General features: G+C 47.1%; 1 protein-coding gene across 1 annotated transcript in view; it reads left to right on the top strand.

Moving 5' to 3' along the window:
* The window catches only part of DSCAM (DS cell adhesion molecule), a gene marked incomplete at its 5' end in the record, with an annotated part of 429,780 nt that overhangs the window by 58,949 nt on the left and 351,360 nt on the right, over positions 1 to 19,471 (top strand). Inside the window, one exon of the mRNA XM_084231592.1 lies at positions 16,308 to 16,625. Coding sequence (XP_084087718.1) covers positions 16,308 to 16,625 — 318 coding nt within the window. The remainder of the gene's footprint in view (positions 1 to 16,307; positions 16,626 to 19,471) is intronic.

Raw genomic sequence — 19,471 nt, 5'->3', positions numbered from 1 at the left:
CATAGAAGAATCCCATCTTGAGTAACTCTTTTGTCATGAATAACTTTTATTTATAAAATTATATATTACAGAAGAAAATTTAAAATTTTAGAAATTAATAAAATTGCATTATTATTCTTTGAAAGCAATTTTCTTCATCTCAGATTTTAAGATTTTACATAAATTGCATTTTTCCTTCCTGCATTTCTTTTGGATGTTAAATTCTACCTCTCTAGGAGGGGCATATATTATGTCAGGATAGAGGGTAAGAATAGAAAACAGTTGTGTTTCTGGGTCTTGTGAAAACCTTATTTTGTTTGAGGTGATGTGTCCCAAATTGGGGGGAAAAGCATGAATGGGAGGAATAGTAACTCAATATACAAAGCTGCTGCCAGGGGTGGATTGAAGTTGCAGAAGCAATTTTTCTCGGGCGAGATGGTGTGCAATGGCGAGTTGCTAACGTGACCTAACCATGCTGGTCCACGTAGGAACCCATCTGTGAGGCCACTGGCCACGTTCATTTGTGGCTTGGGCTGCTCTTTGCTGGCTGCTAGAATAACTGTCACGTACAACTCTTCAGAAGTGATGCTGCCACCAAAAAGGTCACAGATGATAACCTGCTGTGCTCCACTCTAGAATTTTATGACTCCATGGAAACACCCTTTTCAGTGATAGTGTTAATTTGAAAGTTCCCTTTGGAAGTGGTACTTATGAGTCAAGCAGACATTGGTTCAAAATCTGGCTGCTACTTACCAGTTGGGTGATTTGGGGGCTGTACATGAGTGTTTTTGTAATTTAGTTTCCTCATTTTTAAAAGTTAAGTGATGATGTGATGCTAAAGGTGGCGGCCATGGTGAAGGTGGCCGTGCCGGGGTGCTGAGGCTGGTGACGAAGACGCTGAGGACCATCCTGGTGGCGGTGCTGATGGTGCTGGCGGTGGGGACGAGGGATGTGGGAGTGACTGGGGATGGCGAGGATGGTGGTGATCGTGAGGAAGGTGAGGGTGGTGGTGGTGCTGACGAGGAGTGTGGTGATGATGGTTGTGAAGAAGATGGTGGTGATGACGATGAAGAAGCGTCACTTTTCTCACATGATCACCGTGCGGCTGAGACCTAATGACCCACGTTAGGTAACCTGCGAAAGGAGGGTCGTTCAATGTCAGCTGCTTTGTCTCCTTCCCAAACCTCTGTTCTTCTGGGAGTTCTCTATCAGGGTTTCAGTGTATCCACTTCACAGTGTTGCTGTAGCCAACAGTTACAAACAGTGGCTGAAAACAATACCCATTAGCTCCTTCTTTGGGGCCAGGACTCCCGATCACCTTCACTGGGTCAAAATCAGGAGGACAGTGTCCCCTCAGAGGCTGTGGGAGAGAAGCCACTGCTGTCTTCATCACTGAGAACTCCCTGGTGCCTCGTGTGCCTCCACCTCCAAGCCAGGCCTGCCACGTCTGGGCTCAGTGACTTTTCTTCTGTGTCAGTGCTCACTGCCTGTGTCTTTTGAGGACACTTGCCATTGAATGGAATCAAATTGTGCTTGAATGGAAGGCGCACCCAGATAACCCAGATAATCTCCCCATCTCGAGATCTTTAAATTCATCTGTGAAGTCCTTGTTGCCTCATAAGGAACATTCCTGGTGCCAGAAAGCAGGACTTGGATATCTTTGGAGGTCACTGTGCCACCTGTGCCAGCAGAATGGAGGCTTTACACTGTGCAGGTCACTGCCAGATGAGACCGCATATTCAGCCAGGTCATGCTCCACTCAGTGCTGATATTATACGCAACAGAGTGATCAGGAATAACTCACGGCCCCTAGTCTCGGGGCTTGCTGTGTCGCCTGGGCAGTGCCAGCAGCAGGCGGAAGCTGCCTGGAAATCCTCTGTTCTACATCTTAAGCTACCCAGAGTCCTTCGGACTCCAACCTCAAATACCATATGTGCCTGTACAGATTGCAAGAAAGATTTCACATCCGCCCACTGGAGCTGTGCAGACCGCACCTGGGCGGCTTAGATGGCAGACACTGTGCGATGCCCACCAAGTGCAAACCAGGAGCATGTGGCCCAGGCCTGTCCTCTTCCCCTAGGACCTGCTGCGGGCCCGGCACAGAGGCGGCGCCTGTATTTAGGGAAGCAGAGGAATGAGTAGATGGATATTCAGCATTGGAACTTCAGGTAACGCTCCATCCAGTGGCACCCAGAAGTGGCCTCTCAGCGTGGGTTGTGCTTGACAATCACCCCGGGCAGATGTTCAAAAAGAAAGTTCTGGGCCTGGACCTGTGCACAGATTCCGACTGGCTTGGTCTGGGTCAGGAGATTGTGTTGCTGCCGGTCTTAGCTATACCCAGGTGAGACCACTGTGTAGTTTGGTTCCTGAGCATTGGTGCAGAAAGTGCTAGATGGACCTACAGCTCCCTGCTCTGCCAAAGGTGAAGGAGGGGCCTTCCTGGGGGAGCAAGGGGTTCAACACAGCCCTATGAAGCTATCCGCAGCTCCTGAGGTCTGAGTGCGATCCCTGGCCAGGGAGCTGACCCACAAGTGCATCAGACCTCTCCTGTCTTGCCCGCTGCTCCCCTCAGCAGTGGATTTCAGTAGATCTGCCTGTTCTGCTCCCCACTCTGTCTCTGGGGAATCCTCTCACCCCTGCATCTCTGACCTGCACCCCAGTTCTTCTCTGCATAAATAAATAAATATTTTTTAAAAAGGTGAATGAAGCAGGGGACGCCAAGACCCTGGTATCAAGTAACATCCATCAGCAGACCCCATGGAGACGCCCCATGTAATGTTAGGTGGTTCTGTGTCATCAGCCTTGTTTCCTTCATCATTGTTGCTATTTTAACGCTAGCACTAGTAGTTACCCTTCCTTGAACATTTATTGAGCAAAAAGGACACGAAGAGCTTTACCTGAGCACCAGGCGCTCAGAGTGCAGCTGTCTTTGCTGTTAGTCCCATTTTAGTGACACACACATTGAGCTTTGGTTTAATTAATTTGCCCAAAGTTGCATTGCTGTTAAGCTAAACAGAACAGGCCGCGCAGAGGCTTTGGGGAATATCAGGCAGAAGTTGGCAAGGACCTTAAATGTCAACAGCGTCTACACGCAGCTCTGGGCTCTCCCAGCCCCTTCCCCCAAGCTCTGGGGGGACCCTCAGAAGAGCACAGCGCAGTGCTGCCCCGGCCTCCGCCTGGCTCCAGCGCCCTTGGCCTCTGAGGAGTGGCTGGGCTGGGACACAACTGCTCCTCAGCACTTGTTGAGCTTTTAAATGCAAACTTCTCCGGTAGCCGGGTAAGTGTGGATTTATTTCCTCATAAGCTGTGTCTCATTTTCACAGGCATATGATCATGAAATAGGCATCCTTTCTGCTTTAGAGTGAAATCAAAACCTTTTAATAAACAGCCAGAATTCAAGAAATCCATGAGTAAAACCACCCGTTAATAAAAACAAGAAATAGGAACGCGGGAAAATAGCATTTATGGTCCCAGCTTCCACAAGAATAGGATATTGCGTATCGAGTTTTCTTTCGTCTGCGTAAACCCGTCCTGCTCATTGAAGTCACAGTGCGTCACGATTCGGCCTCCTCTTTACCAGTGCGCCTTAGCATTTCTCTGGAGTTTTCTTTCTAATGTGTTTTTTATCAGCAGTATTGCCCTGAACACGTACCCCACAATTACTTCCTTATGTGAGGCTTGCTTGTATAATTTCCAACTTCGTAGGGTTTTTAAGAGCGAAAGGGATAACTGGGTGCAGAGACATCTGTGCTCCCCGGGCCACAGCCGCAGAGCAAGTCCTGGGGCAGACACCCAGGCCCGCGCGCCCAGGCCGGGGTGGATGGGTGGCGGCGCCGCCTCTCTCCAGCCTCGTGGCTCTGAGCATACCTGATGTCCAGGATCCTGCTTCTCAGTCTCTTACGTTTTTTAATTTTTTAAAAAGATTTGGTTTATTTATTTATGCATACAAGAACTGGGGTGTAGGCCAGAGGTGCAGGGGTGAGAGGATCCACCAGAGACGGAGTGGGGAGCAGGACAGGCAGATCTACTGAAATCCACTGCTGAGGGGAGCAGCGGGCGAGGCAGGAGAGGTCTGCTGCACCCTGTGGGTCGCTCCCTGGCCGGGGATCAAACTCAGGCCTGGTCCAACCGTGGCAGTGACTCTTGGGTCTGACTCTATTCTTTTCCGATACTGAAAGAAAAACGACGTGAACATATTTCTGTCTCAATATTCAGCTGTTCGTGTAATTCCCCCGAATCATTGTATGCTTTTTTTTCTGACCTGACAAAGGCGCGGATCGCACCGGCACAAGCAGCAAAGACTAGATGGTGGAGGGAGTCAGTGGCTTCTGCACCGGGTGCTGGCGCCACGCCCAGTTCTGCGGGGAGAGTGCAGCTGCCCTGAGCTTCCTCCCTTGCTCTTGCTCTGGGGAGTGCTTTTTTGGAATCCTTCTTGTGCTTTTATCTTGGCTCCAAGCTCCGGCCTCCCGCTGATATATGAGCTAACTCGGAGGAGTGAGGGGCAGCAAGCAAGTCACTTTGTGCTCACCTGATTTCGCTTCAGTCGCTGTAAACTGTTTTAGGAATCAGAGCTCGCAGGTCATTCATTGCGGCCCCCGCTCACATCACCAGACGAGGCCTGTCCAAGGAGGCCAGTTGCAGGTTCTCCGGGCCCAGGCCAGGGACGCACCTGCATGCCGTCATTTCGTCATTTCGTGCCTTTCTCCAGGAAAGGCGCCAGCCCGTGTGGTCAACCGGCCCTGGGCTGCTCCACCTGTCCTTTCTTCCGAAAAGTCCCAACCCCGCCCAGCTGCTGGGCACCAGTGGGGGGCCGTCTGCGTCCACGAGGACCAGGCGCCAGGAGTCCAGGCAGCCTCCCGTTAACTGCGTCTTGAGGGCCCCGGGGAGCGTCAGGGCATGCCAGCCTCGCTGCCCAGCCATCGGAGGCCACTGAGAACTGCCAGGGCAGGACTGGAGTCTCCAGGATTCTGTCTCCCCTGACCCCGGCTGTCCTTCTCCTTAGAATACCACTTAAGGTTGGAGCTCCTTTGCCTTTCCAAATAAGAGGGGGTGTTTTTTTTTTTTTTTTTTTTTTTTTTTTTAATCAAACCCTGAGAAAAGGAAGATTTGGCCTCTCTGGGAAATAAGTGATTCCAGGTTGGCTTCACTGGGCCGATTCCGGGGGTAACGCAGACACCACCGCTCCGTTTCATTTTCGAAACTTGTAATGAAGGGAAGATTTGAAAAGTCTTGCTCCTTTAATTTAAAAAATGTTCTGCAGAGACAGCCCCAGGACAGGCTCAGATGAAGTGTGCGCCCCGATCTAGTTCTCATTCCTGGGCCCCCAGGGGCCTTGGGCCAGAGCCCAGTGGGCTGGGTGTTAAGCTCTAGGTCTGCCTCATGCTTTTCCCTGTGCACGAGCACACGGGGTCCAGAGAGGCCAGAGAGCCAGCCCCGAGTCTCCACGGTGTCTTGGTCAGAAGCAACAGCAGGTTTCAACTGCGGAAAACCCCCAGGGAGAGGCCGCTGTGGTCCCAGAGCAGTGCGCTTTCTCCCTGCGCGGGCGCAGCTCGAGGGACAGCTCCGTGAGCCTCGCCTGCTGTGTGCTTTGTGCTGGGTCAGCAAACGCTGTACCTGCGGGATAACGTCCCCTTTGCTGCGACCCAGGTAGCAATGTCTAGGGATGGACAAGTTCACGTAAATGGACACTACCCTGAGAAGTAAGGGCAAAAAGTATAAGAATGTGCTAGATGGTGTGAAAGTGCAGGTGATGATGAGGCCAGGTGAGCCCTACACTGTTTCCTCAGGTCCTGCTGGAACGTTGTGAGGGAGGGGGTGCCCGGGGCCCAGACTTGGGTTTTCACGTGAGTGCTTTGGAGATGGTAAGCGTCGTTGGCAGGAAAGGCAACTGCACATCTGCGCTGCTCACTGTGCGCGGATTCTGCCTCTGAAAGTCCATTGAAGTCACAGTAAAGGGGTTTACGATGAACAAAAGGCAAGCGTGGTAAGACAGTGGCAGCCCCAGATGCCAGGAGTGGTAGGTGAGTAGGGGGAGTAGTTTGGGATTTGACATCCTGGAGGAAGTTAACACAAGTCCCAGAAGAGACAGCCCGTGAGCTGGTCTCCAGCCAGGCCCGGCTAGACTCAGCCCTCGGGTCTTTCTAACCCCACAAACTGTTGTCACTTACCATTTAGGGTGTGTTTGCAATTGTGAGAATGCGCCTTCCTTTTATTACTGAAACACAAGGTAAAACCGGTGTCTTACCTGAAAAAGAGAAATTACTGTAAAAATGAGTATGGTGACTGATGCAATTGAACTTAATGTAGTAGTACATAGTCATGTTGCTCTTTAAGGATGCACAACTGGAAATTATATCATGCCATAAGGCAAGGCTACGCAAAAGATTTCAGACTTACGGACGTCCCAGGGCAGAGCAACATGGAAAACTGGGTGTCCCTGAGCGTGGTGAAGTTCTGGAAAAATAAGCAGATGCTGAACATTATCTCGGTCAATGAAATTAAAAAGAATCTGTCTGTGCTCATTCCACTCTGGTGCTTTCACGGAACACTGGTGCTGAAGGTGTGTTAAAGGACTTGTGTTTGCGTTCCTGGACAAGATACTCTTGCCATGTGGTTATTGTTCATTTTGTGCTTCCGTCCTGAGGTAGGTGGTTTCGCAGGTGTCAGTTCCTATCACTCTGCTCCTTCCTTTGATAGTCTCACTGTTGCTGAGCTGTTTTGTTTGTGTCTAGTCATGTTGCTGTGTTTTTTGGGGAATGTTTTCCCACTCTCCAAGCTGTTACCTCTCAATCTGTAGGAAACAATTCTGTCAACATTCCTATGATGGTAGCAAAACTTTTCTGCTGATTTTCTTAATTTATAATTCTTTAAATGAGTCTGTAATGATCCCTATTTTTCATTAATTTGTTCTGTTTTTGTTTCTCAATTTTTATGCCCCTAAATCCTAAGGAGTCATTTATATCATTTTGGCTTATTCATGTGCTTTATCACTTGTGATCGTAATTCCCAGAGTGTTTCTGATCCTTCCAAATCATTAACCACTTTCATACCTTTTGAAATGTTTGCACTTAAAATTTAAATCTGAAACATAACAAGCTCTATACATAATATTCATTACAGAGTCTGTGTTCTTCTCTGAAACATGCATTTAACCCCCAGCAATATTAATGCAAGTGACTTTCATCCATCCATTGGGACAGAGAGCCTGTATCTCTAAAACGAATTCCCTCTACACATAGGGGGTAATTCTGTAGAAGGATATTACAAACAATACTTAGACATTTTCTGAGGAAAGCACTAATATTTTTCTTATATTTTTTTCTCAAGAGGTTTGTAAAACACATAGCAAAATTGAACCTTTTTTCCTTGTTGCAAATCAGTACAAATATTGAACAAAAAGAACATTCTTTCACATAGTATCTAAAAGCTCATAAATGGATTTTTATAATATCTCGGGGATTCTTTCTCTCAACCACTCATTCTTGTCCCTTGACATCTTATAATGGAATTTATATTGTTATAATACCTGATGTATATGAGATACAGATTAAATATAGGTCCCTGAAAGAAATCTTTTGAGTATAATATAAAAACATTGTATATTTTTGAATAGTTATTTATTCATCCAATAAAAATTTGAAGATGTCTGTGATGTCCCAGTCAGTGTAGGAATGAGGTGGCCTTGACTCATCCACATAAGTGTCTTCCTCTGCGTGTGATATCAGTGGGCACAGGCAGGCCACTGTGGTTAGAGCTGTCAGACAATGATACAGGGCCCCCAGAGATCAGATGCGAGGTCTGGTCTGGAAAGCAAAAGACCAGGAGTCGATCCCTAACAAACTGATGTATAAACTGAGATTCAAAGAATGAATAGTAATGAGTTGGGCAAGGGATGGTGAAATCTCCCACAAAGGGTGCAGAACCTGTGCAGGCCAGGGTAGGAAGATAGATAGGAAGAGGTTTGGATCCAGCATGCCAAGGAGACTGTAGTGGCTGCACCCTTTGAACCCTAGGCATGAGGCTGTTTTCCACACACAATTGATTAACATGAAATATGCAAGAAGGCAGATTGAGTCTCAACCAAAAATATTGATCTATCACCCTCTGGCAGCACTGAAAAAATAAAGAAGTCCAATTATCTGTTCTCTTTTTGGATTTAATATTTTTCATTTTAATTCAAACAGTTTTACTTTGCACTTTGAAGTTACTTTATTAGGTACATCAATTACTAGGATTGCTAGGTCTTCTTTATGAATTGACCACTTTGTCATTAGGGAATAACCATTTCACTCCAGTAATACTCCCTATTCTTAAATCTACTTTGATATTAATAGAATCACTCCAGCTCTCTCTCTTATGTAGTTGTATCATAGTTTTCTAAACTTGTGCTTTTATTCTATCTGGTTAAAAATATTTAAAATGGATTTCTCCTGGCTAACATATTGACAGGACTTGAATTTTCATTCTCTCGGATAATTTCTGCCTTTTAGAGTATCTAAGCCATTTATATTTAATGTGAACATCAGTTTTGTTAGATTTAAAAATAACATCGTCCAGTTTGCTCCCTGTTTGTTCTATATAGTCTCTGTTCTTTTTATTATTTCTTTTCTTGTCACTTTTTTGATTATTGAAAATAACCAATTTTATCTACAATAATGGATTAATATCTAAATTTTATTTTGTTTTTTGTTTTAATCTTTAAATGGTTGCTTTAGAGTTTACAATACACATTTTTAATTAGCATGGTCTGCTTTCAAATAACATAGTACTTCAAATAAATAGAAGAAATTTACAACAGCGAATTGGCATTTCCCTGCCCCATCTGCCTTCGTTCTAGGACTTTTATCCACTTTAGCCTCTCTTTATATGCTATAAACACCACGACACACTATTAATATTTTACTTTAGACATTTGATGCTATTTTTTCAAAGAGGGAATTTTTTTTTATATTTACCCTCATATTAACCACTATTTGGTTCTCTTCATATCTTTGGTAAAGTCACAAATGTCTTCTGACATTATTTTCCTTCTGCCTAAAAGACTTCTTTTAATATTTCTTGTATTTCTAGGCTACTAATTGTGAAGACTTTGGCTTTTGAAAAGTCATTATTGCCTTTATAATTTTTTTCCTAGGTACAAATTTTAGATTGGCAGTATTTTTCCTTTTTCTTTTTAAAACAATTGTTTAAAAATTTCTCCCCATAACTTCTGGCTTATGTGGTTTCTGATGAGAAGTCGGCCATCATTCTTACCTTTGTTTTTCTGTATGTAATGTGAACTTTTAAGAATCTGGTTGTCCTTAAGATTCTCTTAATCATTGACTTACGGTCTCTTTTTGATGAGCATTGAATTTATTGGATGTTTGAGGTTCGACTAGTCATTAAATTTTGAAAAAATTGGATATTCTTCATTTTTGGGGTCTGTTCTTCTGGAACTCCAATTATATGCATATTTTGTGACATGATATTGTTCAGCATCTTACAACTTTCATTTGTCTCCAGAACTCTCCCGTCAGTGTTCTCTTGCTTTTCAACAGTCTTGAAGATGTTGGGGGAACAACTGTAGTAGTTGTTTTAATGTCCATGTTGCTAGTTCAATTATCCATCATTTCTGTGTCTGTTTGTTTTGAATGACTTTATTCCTGACGATAGCTAATATTATCCTGCTTGCGTCCAATTTTTTAATGGATGCTGGACATTGTGAATTTTACATTATTGATTACTGAATTTTGTTCTTTTTCTGTTAACTAGTGTTGAAGCTTATTGAGCAATTAAGTTATTTGCAGTCAATTTAATTCCTTCTGGGATCATTTCAAGCTTTGTTAGGATTAATTTGTCCCTCACTACTGTGGTGACACAATTTGAGTGCTCTGTCTTTTACCCCATTTATTAGGTGTTCTTTCCTTTTTGACTTGTTGGAACATGAACTCATTCCTTCCCCATGTGAGTTTCAGGCTTCTCTAGCTACTCCTCTCTAGTATTTCTTATCCAGCATCAGTAGTTTCCTCATACATATGCAAATATAAACACAGCTATGGGCTCACTGCAGGGGACCCCTTTAGCGTTCTAGAGCTCCCTCTAATGCAACTTCCTTCTCTCTTCTTTGTAAATCTAGTGGCTTTGGCCTCCTCAAGTCTCATGCTTTGTTGCTTCAGCTCAGAAATTTCATTAAGCTCTATTTTGGGTTTCCATCTTTTGGAATGATCTGGAAACTCCAAGCAGTAAGCTGCACATTAGTATACCCACTATGTTTGTTTCCTTCTTTCATGCCTTGTCATTCGGCAGTGGCTGACTGGTTAGCTGGAGGAGGATAAATCCAGTTCCTGATTTGTTTTCATGGACAGAGAATTTCATATCTCTAAGCTCCATGTCACTGTGAAGTTTTATCCAATTCTTATTCATGAGGATAGTCACACCATTGCTTCAGTGCTGGCGAACAGACAAAGTGATTGAAATATATTAGAGTTAAATGTGCAATTGCTATAACATATCTTTATAATCTGGCTTGGAATTATTTCATAGATGCCTATGAGACCATACACTTATCTACTTTTAAATTGTCTGTTTAAGCTGGCACAAGATTGCTAAGGAGTTAGTGAAAAATAAAAACATTTTGGAGTCTCAAAAATCAGGTAAAGATTATGCTTTAGAGATAATATTTAGCTCAGACTAAGTTATATGCCTTTTCATTTTGGAAGACCTTTGTAGAAGCTGTTTTAGGAAGCACACCCACCCATGTGTTCATTATCAATAAAGGTTTTTGGATCTCAGTACCATTTCCATTTAAAATGAATATACCCCGTTTGAAAATCTAATGGATGGGTTTAGTTTTTATGTTACCTGACTTCTCTGAAGCAGTTGACTTTCTTGAAAACGCCTGTTGACTTCCCAAAATGCTGTTCTTTTGCTGCTAAGGCATCATTATTTCTAGGATTTGTGCTGTTGACCTCATAAGTTCTAGTTTATCTTCTCAATGGGTCTACCTCCATTTTCTCTAAACTCTTTTCCATTGTAATTGAAGTATGTAATACCTATGCAAAAGTGTTCATGTGGCACTGTACAACCCAATGCGTTTTCATTATCTAAATACATGAGTGAGCCTAGAACCCAGAGTAAGAAGAACAACGCCAGCAACCAGATGGCCCTCCTGTGCCTTTCCATTCCTTGTGCCCTGCTTCCTGGTGAGTGACCATTAGCCTGGCTCTCCACATCATACGTTAGTTTTTCCTACTTTCATATTGGATATAAATGAAATAATACAGTTTATCCTCTTACTGAGTCTGCTTTCCTTCAACGTTATGGTGGAGTGAGTCATAAGGCTTTAACTTCTCACTGTTGATTGCTCATTTTTACTGTTGTATAGTGATTCAGTATGCAAATATATCACAGTATATTTGCCCATTTTACTACTGATGGATATTCGATGTAGCTTTCACAAATAACATTGCTATGAATATTTCAGTGTGTGTGCGTGTGTCTGCGTGTGTGTGAGTGAACATATGCATGCATTTCTGTTGGATGAATACCTACGACTTGCATTGTTGAGTCATAGAGCGTGCACATGTTCCGCGTTAGTAGATACTGGTGAGACCTTTTCTGTGTTGGATTCATCCACACCTGCAGTGCACGAGACTCCGATATTGCACACTTTGAGGTGCTCAATGTAGTCTTTCCGCTTTAGTCATTCTAGTGGTGTGGTAGCCCCTTGAGCTTTTATTTTCTCGATGACCAATGGCATCGGCATTTGTCTCATGTGCTTATTGGCCATTTGCCCATCAGCCCTTGCGAAGTGATTTTCCAAGTCCATTGCTCACTTTTCACTGGGTTGCCTTTTTCTTCTTATAGACGTTCATTAGGAATTTTTGTGCAAGTCCTTGTTCAAGTGTCCTCTGCTCTCCTTTTATATACTGGCTACCCCTGAGCCCCCAACCAGGCTTTTTTCTCTTCTTGGTCTGCGTACGCTCTTTGGTATGTATCACCCAGTGATGCCCTGATATGGACACTCTCTCTGAGGTCTTGGACCCCTACCCCACCTTTTAGCAGGTGGGCCAAGGTCAGCATGACTTAAACTTGGTAAAACCGACACTGCTGTTTCCTTTACCCACCAACTCTGGCCTGTGTGTCAGTATATCTGTGTGTCTGCTTTTTCGCCAGCTGTGGCGTGGCCACGCAGCCAGGCATACAATTCATTAAGTTTGGGCCAGATGGGCTTTTTCCTTTCCTTATTCTCCCAGCCCTCTGTCCAGAAATTCTGATGGGATCATATCAGACACAGCCACAGAAGTAAGATGTTTCCTCCTTCACCTCACCCGTGTCCTCACCCCACGGGGAGGCCTACCCACACAGCAACCTAATCAGACTTCTGTCCTCCCATCTTCTCACCTTATCAATCCAAGTTTTACTCTCTAAAACAGCAATCTGGGGAATTGCTTGTTCTCTGTTAAAACTTTATTTTTTTAAAGTTTTTAAAGAAGTTTTTAAAGCAGTGTCATTGAGATGTAGTTTACATACAATGGAATTCATCCATGTGTACAATTCAGCAGTTTTTAGTCCATCCACAGATTCCAACAACTTCCACCACAGTCAATTTTAGACCATTTCCAATCACCTCGAAAAGAAGCTCTGCTCCTTTAGCCATCACTGGTGCGCCCCTCTCCCCTCCTCCAGTGCAGCAGAAGCCGCTGATCTAACTTTTGTCTCTACAGGTCCCACTTCTGGACACTTCATGGGAATGTAGTCCCTGCACGGCTGGTCTCTGGGGCTGGCACTTCACTTTGCACCATCATATCAGGGCCATCCCTGATGGCAGCGCATGTCAGTCCTTCACCTCTCTGAGTTGCTGCGTAGGACTCCATTGCGTGGCCACACCAGACCTGGCGTATTCATTCTTCACTTGCTACATACTTGAGTTGTTTTCACACTTGGTTTAGATATTTATGCACAGTTTTTTGTGTGGGCATGGACATTTACTTCTCTTCCATGTATACTTCAGGTGATAACTTTTTGCCTGCAGAATTAAGCACATGAGTTTCAGCTTGACATCTGACAGCACCTGTGATCTCAATTTATAGAAAACTCCTGAAATACAAACTTCTGGAGGTACAAGCTTTGGTCACTAGATGGTCGCCAGACCTCAGCACCGAGCCGGGTTCTTAGGAGGAGGGAAATACTACATGCAGAGGAAATGGCCATATAGAACCGCAGGCAGCCTCACCAAGACAGGCAGCCTCAGCAACACATGTGCATTGCTGTATGTGTGTAAATACACACATGTGCACATGTACATGTGTGCACGCATGTGCTCAGTATATGTGTGCAGGTGCGTGTGTGTGCCTTGCTTACCCGTGTGTGTATGTGTGCACCGCCTATTTTCCAGGGTATTCTCACCTCTTTCTGGCCTATGATGACTTGCTGGTCTAACATTCTATGCTCTCTTCTGGAATCTACTTCCCCTTCCTCTTCTGTAGAGCTTTCCCATCTCCGCAGGCGTCACTTGTATTCCACAGCATTGTGTGCACACTTCCATCACGACAGCCAGCAAAGACTTGCCACTGATCTCTTGACATGATCGTGGCAGCCTGGACCAAAAGGATTCATCCCCTGTGCATTCCTGGGGCCTCACACAGTGTGGCACACAGTAGGTGCCCAATAATTACTGCTGCGTGAATACAGGCTGTGTCATTGCTTCCTGCAAACCTTCCCCCACATGTCTTCTCTTCCCCTTGCCATATTTGAACTTTAAAGAAAGCAATGTTGATTTATCTTTCTTTTTAGCATAACATTCCTCTTTATGTCTGTTGCTGAGTCTGGCTTGGACCATCTGTCGTAACAACATGCAGTCTGAAGAAGTCTGCAAGTGAAACAAAAATCCCCCAGGCCCCGCCTTCAGCGCCCTTCTATTCTTACCCCAGGATTTTATTCCTTGTGTTTCCCACAAGGCTCTGCCAATGTTTTGTTTAGCTTTCTGTTTCTAAACTGCAATTATTTCAAGGAACTTCCATACACACACATCGTGCACAGAGATCGCCTGTGCCTTTACTGGAGCGAGGCACGTGGCTGTATTTAAGCGCACACAGCGCGCCATAAAATGGAATATGATTATTTAAGCAGATGGGTGATCCCTTGGATGGAAGAAACAAAAGCTGTTGGAATATAGTTTGGGGTTTTTTTGTTTTTTTTTTTTTTTGCCTTTGGCCATATGATGTGTATCTTAGAGAATGAGTTTGTTACATTATTAAACCCAGTGGTGTGAAATAGCAAGACTGATGTGAAATATCTTAAAGACATAGAAGGGGAAGCGGCAGTAACCCCTGCAAGTCACATCTCTAACTACTAGGATGAAACATTTATTTTTCATTTTTCTTGCAGTCATTTAAATAATTCCACAAGCTGGCTCGGGGATGTGGATTATAATAGGGAACTATGCATTTAATTAAGAAATATCTCTTATTTACATTCACATTTTTCAGACTTGCTGTTCTTCACAAGGATACTTTTATGATACAATAGAATAAATTCAAGTATGACCAAATTTTATTTAGTTTGAATTATCCACAATTGAGTTGAAAGAGGAGTAATGTGGGAGAGAAGAAATCTGGGTGGATTTAATTAGCCTTGAAGAGTGACAGTTACCTCATTCTTAACAGTATGTTTGGGGTGATGTCAGTTTCCTAGAAAGCTCCGATGTAAAATCACAGTGCTATTATCAGCGTCTTTATTTGAGATGAAAGCTACAGTGATGAACTATTAACCATGCTTCTGATCGGAACCAACCTCTTTCTGTAGTTTCTTATTCTGACTTGGGGCACATTGCAGGAGTCTTTAGTTCTGTCTGGGGAGGAACCCGTCAAACAGCTACTCTGGGGGGTCATCCCTTCCTGCCTTCTCTTTGAGAAAATCGTCCCTGTCACATGGTGCATTTTTCTCCAACATCTCTTACCCGTGGTTTTCACCCAGACCATACCAGCCCCAGTGGGGACACTTGTGGTCCCTACAGAGGTGGACACGGCAAGTGGGCGGGTGTTTGGGTAAGATGCCGGGAGGTTGTGAACTCTCGTGACCACTGCTTCCCAGGGCTTGCCTTCACAGAATAAAGGTGGCCTCCGAGGAAGCTAACATGGACGTGGAAAGGCATCTCCGCTTCCCCATCCACTGTCTGTGGAGTGAAACCGGGGTAGTTTGTGAAACACCACAGCATGGAGGGCCGGGGAATGGGCCGAACAATGAAAGCCTTGTAGTTAGTGATCAAAGCCCCCCTATTCGCCCCCCATTAAAGCAAGCTGAAGACTGCTTAGGGGTTCCCTGAACGTCTCACCACTGGTTTGATGCTGACCCGGCCCCAGCTCACGTCACCCTCCATCACCTTACACAAGCCTAATCGCTTTTTGACGGTGCCTCCATGGGCGCTTTCTCCCTGGGCTCAGGCAGGCCGGGAATCTCATCATATGCTCCTCCCCAGCCTCAGACCAGCACGCTGTTTAATATGGTTCCTGAGATTCCGTGGGGGCTGCAGTGGTGCCGGGGTGGGTTGAGATACACCGTGCGTGTACCGCCATGTCTAGGTCTTGTTTTGGGATTTTAGAAGTTGTTTCATTTATTCACACAAATGACAACCCAGAATGATACCCCTATCCACGTGCAATCTGAACCCCATATTCGTCACCGAGGACCCCATCAGTGCTCAAGAAATGAATTGAAAGGTCAAATGTGTGCCAACAGGCCAAATTTTTACTTGAGGTAGATAACACAGAAGCATCAAAAGTAGGCAAGATCGTGAAACTAGATTTTATATAAAATGTGTACCCACTAATTTTGTGAAGTCTGTGCAGAAGCTTGGGACTGTGCATAGAGAAGGATTAAGAGAATGCAGCCAAGTCTAGCGGGTGACTCATTTCACTTAAAAACAGTTCTCAGCATAGCCACCCGAGAGCGCTGGTCCTACCCCCTGGTTCCCACCTCCGTTACGGTAGCTTCTACTGCCTGAGCCCCACCTGTGTCGGGCTAAGGCTCCAGCAAACCCCAGCAGAGGAGCCATGATCCCACGGATCTGCGTTCCGGAGCACGCATGGGCGGGATCCCAACCACACCACCTGCACGCTGGGCGCCTCAGTGCTCGGGAGCGGAGCATGGGCGCGGCGTGGGGACTCAGTTAAAATCCAGGGTAACTCGGCGGCTCATGTACAGCACGCGCAGTGGCAATGCCGTTGCCCCCCTAGCAGTCCCGCCTCTGTCTGCAGTGCCCTGAGCAGTTCTGGGGGACGCAGCCGTAGCCAGGCTGACGGGAGCCACGCCCGGAGCACCGTCTCACGGCCTTGCTTCTCTCTCTGCAGTGTTCAGCGAGGACCTCCACTCCAGCCTCTACTTTGTCAATGCATCTCTGCAAGAGGTAGTGTTTGCGAGCACCACGGGGACCCTGGTGCCCTGCCCCGCGGCGGGCATCCCTCCTGTGTCTCTCAGATGGTACCTGGCGACGGGCGAGGAGATCTACGATGTCCCCGGGATCCGCCACGTCCACCTCAACGGCACTCTCCAGATCTTCCCCTTCCCTCCTTCGAGCTTTAGTACCTTAATCCATGACAATACTTACTATTGCACAGCTGAAAATCCTTCAGGGAAAATTAGAAGTCAGGATGTCCACATCAAGGCTGGTGAGTACCGCCCCGGGGCTCAGCCCCTCTGGGGTGCTGGGAGGGGCGGGACAACACGCAGTGACCAGGCCCTCAGCCGGGAGCTCTGGGCCAGCCAGGCCCTGCCTGGACGAGGCTTCGCAGGGCCTCACACTGTGGGAACTGAGCCATGACGGGGGGCATCAAGCTGGGAGGGCTTCCCTCTGCCCCACGGGTATCGTGTTTTGAGTAATGGAGACTGAGTAAGCGTTTCACGTCTGCGGCCCAACGAGCCTGCTCCCTGCTCTGCTCCCACCTCCCTCCCTGCACCTGCCCTGGAGGCAGGCCGTGAGCGGTGGAGGGGTGGGGAGGAGCGGGAGAGAGGAAGATGGACAGGGAGCTGGAGTGAAAGCACCGCATCATGCGTGTGGCTAGTGAAACAGGATCCGCGTGACACCCTCGCCCCCCTGGTGGACTAGAAAAGGCCCTTTAACACTTTGGATCGTCACCTGTCGCTGTCATGTCCGCGTGTAAATCCTGGACCGGTTGTGTCCTTCCTGACATACTCCGCATGCACATTTTAATTGCTCTTGCTTTAAGTCAATCCGGGAACACAGCTGGAGATTCACAGACACGAAAAGTTAGTTTGTCCAACACAGGTTTCGTGAAGCCCTGAAAACAAACGCACGGCCAGACTCCACTTAGCAAACGGCGCTTTATTATTTTTTAGTCTTTCAAACACTCCGGTGGACAGACACCAGGGGGCGGCAGGGCAAAGGCACCTGGGCTCGGACTGTTCTCTTACGCGCAGGTAGCTGGGGACGCGTTGTGATAATTTCTGCCTCCGGTGAGACAGTACTGCTGGAAGATATCACAACATGAGCTAAATAGGAAATGTTTCTGAACTCCTGCCTATGATCTCTTTGATGTCAGCAATCAAACACGAGGCTGATTCATCCTGCCAGCTAGTCATTTCCCCAACTATATTTGGGTCTCCATGACATGCTCGTGAATTCCAAGTTCTGCACAAAAATGCACTTCAAGGAAGGGAGAGGTTTGCTTCTTAATCAAGAGAGATGAAAATTTGATAGCCCAGTGTAGGGTAAGTAAAGTATCAGGCTTTCCTGCCCTCCCGCCATTAGGATGGATGATGGATCCCTGCGGTCCTGAGTGCATGCCTGATGGCGGCACCTGGAGCAGGGTGTGGGCATGCGTAAGTGGGTGCACCTGGGCTGAGACTGGCTTTATAAAGGTGGCGTCATGGGGATGCCAGCAGAGAGAGAAGAATGGAACAAAGAGCGTGAAAGGAGCAGAGAAGTAAGGCCAGGAGAGAAGGCCGGAGAGCCCAGCAAGAGTGAAGATTTGCTGGGGGCTGGGAAGCCTCCCCGCCTGCCGTGCACCTGGTAAATCCCAATAAAAGTCCACAAAAGCCACCGAGGGCCCCAGGACTCCTCCTTCACCCCATCTGTTCAGATTAGGGAGACCCTGCTCTGGCCCTTCCTGACGCTACACCCAGATAATTAAAATCAAGTGAAGGAGATTTTGGAAGAAGCTGGAGACCTGCCCAACAGGAGGGCCTGGCGAGTGTCTTTCCCTTTGCAGGCTGGAGTGTGAATGACTTGTGAAAAGTGTTTATAATCTACAAAGCGCCACTTACAGAAAAACCGCACCTTCACACAGTGTCTCTGTGCTGAGCTGCTGTTTCTGCTGTGGGTTTCCGGTCAGGTAAATGCCACGCTGCTCCTGCTGGAAACGCCATCTTCTGAGTAGGTCATGGGACTGTGGGTTTTGCAGACACGTGAGCCTTGGAGAGTGGGCCCTGCACATCTGGCCTGGCAGGCGCCGCCCACCCCCTTCCACACGGGTCGGTGGCTGCTGGTCCTCAGCCGAGCCCCCCGAGGCCGGGTCCAGCATGAAGTGGTTGGGCTGTCAGCTTGCACCTGAGATGGTCACTTCCCCAAACGAACTTCTTGCCTCATGTTACTTCCTATGAGAACACACGACGGCCTGCTACTCCCTTACATCGCTCACGGGGTGCTCGGAAGCCGCTGTCACCATTCTCTGTAGCCGTGAGGACGGGGCCCTCGGCGCGGGGCGGGCGAGGATGCGGTGACGGGACGGTGCGGAGCGAGGCTGACATAGGACAAGCGCAGCTCGGGCGGCTCCTCCTGTGTCAGGACCCCCACGCGTCTAAACATCCCCGCAGTCTGGCGCTGGGGTTTCCTGGGGTAACCCACTCGGGAAAATGGCTCATACTGTCCGTGACAGCCCGGATGTCGCTTCTTGGTAGTTTCCGGGGGCTTTGACGTAGGTCTCGGTGTCCGCAAGAGGGAGACTGACCCTCCGAGCCTCATGCTAGTGACCCCGGGCCCACTCCCGCCTGATTCCCGCCGGCCCTCTCTGCGCTGACGACGAGGCTGCACGGGGCTGCGAGCAGCCCAGCCACCCGCCCCGCGGTGCGCCGGACACCTCGCAGCTGTGGGCGCTGAGTGAGTGTGGTCGCTGCCTCTGGGCTGGGACCTCCGCCTGGGGCCGAGGTGAAGCATCGGGGATCCAGTTTCATTTTTCGCCCGAAGCAACAATCACCACCAAACAGCGTAAAAGCAGCTGTTTCCAAGACTGGCCAGCAGCAGGGAAGAGACTGGGCCTGGAGAAACTGGGAAGCACGTCGCTCCTGCAGGTTGTTGCTTAAGTGAACGCGTGGAGGACGTGAACACTTGCTACAAATTTTTATAGAGCTTTAATCTCAATTCTCAAAACTGGATTCCTTCGGACATGGCTGCAGAGTCCCTCAGGCTCCGCGTCCCTCTGGCCCGGTCCTTGACGTGGACCTTCAGTGTCTGCCGTCCTAGCCCAGTTCAGGCAAGGACCCCACCTTTGCTGCCCGA

Source organism: Talpa europaea (assembly GCF_964194135.1).
Source record: "Talpa europaea genome assembly, chromosome: 4".
NCBI classification, from domain to species: domain Eukaryota; kingdom Metazoa; phylum Chordata; class Mammalia; order Eulipotyphla; family Talpidae; genus Talpa; species Talpa europaea.
Note: the sequence above shows the minus strand (reverse complement) of the source record. Positions and strands in the feature narration are given on the sequence as shown.